This window comes from Marmota marmota, unplaced genomic scaffold (genome assembly GCF_001458135.2).
Source record: "Marmota marmota marmota unplaced genomic scaffold, marMar, whole genome shotgun sequence".
Classification (NCBI taxonomy): domain Eukaryota; kingdom Metazoa; phylum Chordata; class Mammalia; order Rodentia; family Sciuridae; genus Marmota; species Marmota marmota.
Genome location: NW_026000026.1, coordinates 71,113,175 through 71,119,282, shown reverse-complemented (window position 1 = coordinate 71,119,282; position 6,108 = coordinate 71,113,175). Strand labels below are relative to the sequence as shown.

The 6,108-nt window shown below is 55.7% G+C and overlaps 1 protein-coding gene across 1 annotated transcript in view; it reads right to left on the bottom strand.

Annotated features, from left to right (window-relative positions):
- Psd2 (pleckstrin and Sec7 domain containing 2) overlaps positions 1 to 5,747 on the bottom strand; it is a 30,310-nt gene extending 24,563 nt beyond the window's left edge. Inside the window, exons 1-4 of the mRNA XM_015477395.2 lie at positions 5,589 to 5,747; positions 4,910 to 5,334; positions 2,060 to 2,509; positions 1,451 to 1,645 (exon numbers count right to left, since the gene is read on the bottom strand). Of these exons, the coding sequence (XP_015332881.2) occupies positions 1,451 to 1,645; positions 2,060 to 2,509; positions 4,910 to 5,301 (1,037 nt within the window). The 5' untranslated portion in view covers positions 5,302 to 5,334; positions 5,589 to 5,747. The remainder of the gene's footprint in view (positions 1 to 1,450; positions 1,646 to 2,059; positions 2,510 to 4,909; positions 5,335 to 5,588) is intronic.
- Between the last annotated feature and the right edge of the window lie 361 nt (positions 5,748 to 6,108).

The following is a 6,108-nucleotide window of genomic DNA, read 5'->3' as shown; positions in this document are numbered from 1 at the left end:
TTTTTTAAGAAGGAAGAAAGAAAGAAAAAAGAGTGATCCATGGTGTCGAAGCTGCTGAAGGTGGACTGGGGAGTGGTCACCAGATTCAAAGACACCAGGTCACCAGTGACCTTGAAAAGAGAAGATTCCGAAGATGGGGGTGGTGAACCAATTTATAGGAGATGAGTGAGGAGGAGAAGAAGGGGAAGGTTAGATGCACCTAAGGGAGAAAACCTGAGAATGTGGGCTGTGAAGTTGGAGGAAGAGCTTTGCTTTGCTTTTGGGAGACAAATGCCCTTAAGTGCAGGTAAGCAGATGCCTAAAGAGGGAGTGGCAGAAAAGACAGGAGAGGGACTCATCACAGAAAGGCAACTGAAAGGCTGCCATGCATTCAGGGGAGTGGGGCCTACAACCCAGAAGGGAAGATGGGGGCATCTGAGTTGTGATTTCTAGGCTGGGGTTGTTGGGGGCCCAGTGTAGGCTGAGTGGAAGCGGAAGGAGCAAGAGGGAGGGGGAAGGAGCAAGAGGGAGGGGGAAGGACCTGGGGCCTAAGCCACCCCAAGGGCGAGCTCTGACTGGTGGCCGAGGGTCTGACTGTCTTCCTTAGCCTTTCGAGCAGCAAGCGGAAGCCAGGTCTGTTCTGCCCACCTCAGAGCCTTCCAGTGGGCTGGGAGGCCTTCTGGACAGAAGGGTCAAAAGCTGGGGCCAGTGGGGTAAGGTGGCGCACGTCTGTAATTCCAATGGCTCTGGAGGCGGAGGCAGGAGGATCGTGAGTTCAAAACCAGCCTCAGCAAAAAGTGGGACACTAAGCAACTCAGTGAGACCCTGTCTCTAAATAAAATACAAAATAGGGGATGTGGCTCAGTGGTTGAGTGACCCTGGCTTTAATCTCTGGTACCAAAAAAATGAATTAAAAAGCCGGGACCACACTGGTGAGACATGCGTGGGGCTGTGCCAGCCGACTTCCTCAGTCATAGCCCTTACTGTGCCCCAAGCTCTTCCCTTTGCACCCCAGGCTGAAGGCCAAGGCTTGAACTTGGGGGTTCCAGCCCCTTCAGCTGGTCCCAATAGACAGTAGGGCTTCATGAGGCTTGGGAACTCCCTCCTGAGCCCAGGTGTCTGGATATGTCCCCTGCCATTCCTCTCCCAGGTGCTCCTCTCTCCCTGGCCCCATTAGGTTGGCCACTAGCTCCTGACCAGCTGCTCTGTCCTCACTACCATTCATGATGACCCCATAACCACATCCCATATACTGCACCCCAGCCCCAAGGGAGCTGAGAGCAACAGCCCTGGCCCAAGCAGCCCAGAAAGGAAACAGATTTAGGGCGCGGCCAGGAATGAGGACAGTGGCAGGAGGAGGTGTCCTTGAGGGTGTTGGGAGCTCCTTGATACCAGCTACTCCTGAAAACAGTCACTGGCTGGAGAAGGTGACGGGTTTACATGGGGTAGGAGGGGTGGGAGGCCCACTCACTTCTTGCCCAGCTGCCGGGCCACATCACAGCGCTGGAAGCCCTCAAGGTGGTAGAGGCGGCGGGCCAGCCGGCGAGCAGCTTCGCTGACCCCCTGGCACCCGTTGGCCAGTGGGTCTGTGCTGCCAGGCTCCAGCCCCTCCGAGCTGCTCAGCTCTGAGTCCGAGTCTGACAGGCCATCTTTCAGGCTAGGATCACTGTAGATGGAGGAGGGAGATCAGAGGCCCCGGGGCAGAGGTCTGATGCAAGGCTAGAAGGAATCCCAGGTCTCTAAAAACCCACGCAGGGGCCAGAGCAGAGGAAGAAGCTCCACTGCAGCAGGAAAGAATCAAGTTAGATTTTCAGAAGAACCAACCCTTCAAAAGAAATCATTAGCTACTGCACATGCCCATGACACAGCTCCCTGATCTCCTACAAGCTGAGAAAACCTGAAGGGCAGAATGGAAACTCAGGGTGAGAATTCTGGATGCAGAGGATGGACAAGCCAGCCTTGGAGAGGACTCGTTGACTTTGGACACTGGTTCACCCAAATATGCTTTGTCCCCTCCAGGTTTCAGTATCTCCGTCTATTCAAAGATGGAGCCCCAGCCCCAGCCCCAGGCCTGCCTCACCTGGCTGAGTTCAGCAACTTGTCTGTGTCCTCCTCATCTTCCTCCTCATCCCCGCCTGGACCCTGGGGCCCGTCTTCATGGAATCCATTGGGCACCGTTGTGAGAGACAGGCGGCTCAGGACGTTCTCTGAGCGGCTGCTAGAGATGGAGCGCCGCAGGGGGCTGCCCAGCTCCCCATCACCACCGGCTGCCCCCATGTCCCCCTCAGGCCCCATGTCCCCCACACCCATCCCAGCCCCTGGCTCGGGGCTGTCACGGGCCCTCTGCTGGATGAGGGGGGTGAGGGGGGCCTCGAAGCTGACGCAGCTGTCACTCTCATCTGTGAGGCTCAGGACGTCCAGGGAGTCAAGGCTGCTGTACTGGGTGCCCCGCAGCAGCTCTGACTCCAGAATCTTCTCAAAGGTGGCACTGAAGCCATCCCGCACATCTGGCTCCCCAGTGCCATCCAGCCTGTGGGATGCAAGGACCCAGTCACCATCCTGCCCAGGGGTACACCACACAGGGGTTGGTGGCTGGGAGCTCCCTGGGAGCAGGGCAGGCATGGGTTGTGTTCTGCTGATTTTTCTTTCAGCCAAAACTTACTGAGCACTAGGGGCTCAAGGCTGGGATGGGGATTGGGAATACAGGAGCATAAGGGACAGATGTGGTCCTGACCCTCAGGGCCTGACCAGCAGCCTGGATCACAGTAGGCCTCCGATATTTCTCTAAATAAGTGACTATGAGGTCTCTTCCCCCAGCCTGGCCTGGGTGGCTGCTCCTCTGAGTTCCCAGATCAATGTGGACAGCTCCCTGTCACAACTAGTGTCATACTAGGTCATCATTTTGCTGTTCTCACAGCCTAGGAGGTTCTTAGCTCAGCCAACCACTCTACTCTCAGGGCTTGCCTTTATGTCGCTCCCTGGGTAATACAGAGGGGAACAGGCCCACACCATGCTGGCCCCTTCTCTCCATTCCCTATCCTCAGGGATCCCTGCTGTCACCCTAGCCCTTATCAGTATGTAGTATTGTGTTTGTTTTCCAGCTTACTGTATGTTCCCTCAGCTCCACACTCCCCAAACCAAAGCGTCCTAGACTTTGGTCTGCCTAGAAAGGACACCTCTGTCAGGAGTGTGCTGAGTACTAGTTACATCCAAATAAGACACAGCCATGCCAGGAATGGTGGCCCATGCCTGTCATCCCAGCAGCTTGGGAGGCTGAGGCAGGAGGATCGAGTTCAAAGCCAGCCTCAGCAACTTAGCAAGGCTCTAAGCACCTCAGTGAGACCCTGTCTCTAAATAAAATACAAAAATAGGGCTGGGGATGTGGCTTAGTGGTAGAGCACCCCTGAGTTCAATCCCCCATACAAAAAGAGAGAGAGAGAGAGCCGTGCCCTTGAGAGACTCTCAGCCATTGTCAGAGCCACAAATGGTACCCCCCCCCATCTCCCACCTGCTCATGTAACAGAGCAGACCTGAGGAATGGCCCTGATGGAGGCTTGAAAACCATCAGCAAATTTCCAAACCTCCATCTGCACCCACCCTTAGTCACCCCAAATTAGTAAGTCACCTGAATATGAACAGTGTGCTCCAAGAAGCCCCAGGCTCCTGCCAACCCCTGCTAGCTTCAGTGGCTGTCCTAGGCCCTCTGTGGATGCAACCTGCAGCTATGCACACCTAGTTCACAGGGGCTCGCAGACCCACGTACTGTACTCACATGCCAACCCAGACCTAAAGACACTTCTCCCCGACGTCCACTACAGGCCCAAACACACACCCACAAGTGCACAGGCCAGACACCAACACCCCCACTCACAACCACACAGCCCATGCATGTCAACATACTCACACATGCCCATGCATACACCCCTGTGTAGGCCAGGCACACACACACCTGCACACTTGCCTCTTCTGGACAGAGACTACAGCTGTGCTCACCAAGCCTTCTCTTCTCAGCTCTCTTCTCAGCCCTCGTTGGTGCCTTCTAGACTTTCCTATGCCCAATCCCCACCCTCCTCCCAATGGCACCCCAAGACTGCAAGTCTTGCCACCTCCTATTGAGGATAATGGAAATGAGGCTACAACTCCAGGAAGCAGGACTGAAGTGGAATCCTGGTAGAACTTTCTGATGGCAACCTCAGATGAGGGTGACTGAGAAGGCTACCTCACAAAGCCTGCTTTTCTGGGGCCAGCTGCAGGACTGGTAGATTCTCATCTGCAGAAAGTCGAGGCATGGCCCAGATGACCTTCACATCAAAGCTTGTTTTTTGATCTCAGGGGTACTCAACCGCTGAGCCACATCCCCAGCCCCATTTTGTATTTTATTTAGAAAGAGGGTCTCACTGAGTTGTTAAGCACCTCGCCCTTGCTGAGGCTGGCTTTGAACTTATGATCTTCCTGTATCAGCCTCCCAAGCCACTGGGATTACAGGTGTGTGCCACTGCACCTGGCACAACAAAGCATTTTATTAAATTTATTTCTATGTGGTGCTGAGAATTGAACCCAGTGCCTCACACATGCTAGGCAAGCGCTCTACCGCTGAGTCACAACCCCAGCCCATCAAAGCATTTTGAAAGGAATTGGAACTCAAATGCCAGCCTAGGATGGAGGGAGTAAAATCCTTGCACCTGACAAAATCAGCTCGTGATGACTTGCAGGGCTAAGGGCTGGGGGTACAATAAACCTGCTAGCCTTTGAATTCCCACTCATGACCCTATCCTCCCCAAACATCCAGAAGGTGGACAAAATAGGGATATGAGAGTCCCATCTTATGTATGATAAAAACAGGGACCAGAAAAATAAGGGGCTAGGCACAGGCCACATAGGACTGGAGCTGCCAAACATGGTAAGGCTCCAACCCAAGACACCCACTTACCCCAGCTGAGGGTCCTCAGTGTCTGCACAGAGGCTCCTGGGGATGTCCTCCCCCTCCACCAGCTCACCAACCCTCCAGGGCCTGGACTCTGTTGAATCTTCTAGAATGTTCGTATCTGGCCCCAGGGTTAGGCCATTGGTGAGGGAGAGGCCCAGGCTGATGGCAGACAGAGTCTCATCTGGGTCCTCTGTGGGCTCCTCAGTATCCTCCAGGGTTCCCCTCTCCTCGTGCACTGGGCTGCTGAGGCGGCTGCTCAGTTCCTCACTGGCTGCCATTCCATTCTGGACCCCAGGTTCCTCCTCAGGTGCCAGGCTGGGGTCCCAAGTGGCACCGCCTTCCTCAGGCAGTGAGGATGGGAGCTTATCCTCCTCCATGGCAGCCACTGCTTCCATCCTGTCCCAGCTGCTCCTGGGACTCCAGTAGACCTGGCAGAAGACAGAGAGATGAGGTCAGAGTCTGTCAGACAGGCAGGGATCAGGGGATCCAAAGCCCTGCAGAACCAGTACCGGTACAGCCTGCCTGGGGGCAGGAGGGTGGTCATGATGATCTCAGGACCCTTCCAGCTGGAGTCTGGGCTCAGGTCAGGGCCCCCTCACTGCCCTGCCTAGGCCAGGCCCTCTCACTGTCCCCTGACCCCTGTGTCAATCCCTTGTGCCTCAGTTCCTGTCTTCCCTGTTACCTCCTCTGTCTGTGGTGCCCTCCAGAATTCACCAAAGTCCCCCAGTGAAGATCCAGGTAGGGAGGAGCTGGGCCCTGGCAGCACCTCCTGCAGGCCCCTCCATTCCTGCTGGCTGACAGGTCCCCGGCGCTTGTTCCAGGGGCCAGAGATGAGGGAATCTTTAGAGTTAGAGGAGAGAACTGGGCTGGAGGCTACCCTTATGGGGCATTAGGAGAGGAAGCAAGGAAGTCAACAGAAGTGCAGTTCAGTCAGCTCAGTCAGAGGTGGGTCCACCCCAGGGAAGCCAAAGCGGATCTTAGAGACATCAGCCATAGGAGGCCCAGAGTGAGGCGCTGTCCAGGGTGCTGGGCGAGTGCAGCGCCACCTGAGAGCCTTAGGGAGACCAGGCTGCCTCTGTAGTGCCCAGCACTCTGGCTGTGCCAGGAGGGAGGAGGAAAAGATTTGGGGTTCCCCTCCACATCCAGATCCCCACCACAGCTCGCCAGGCTTGAGGAGGGACTCAGAGGAAGCCCCTGGGGAG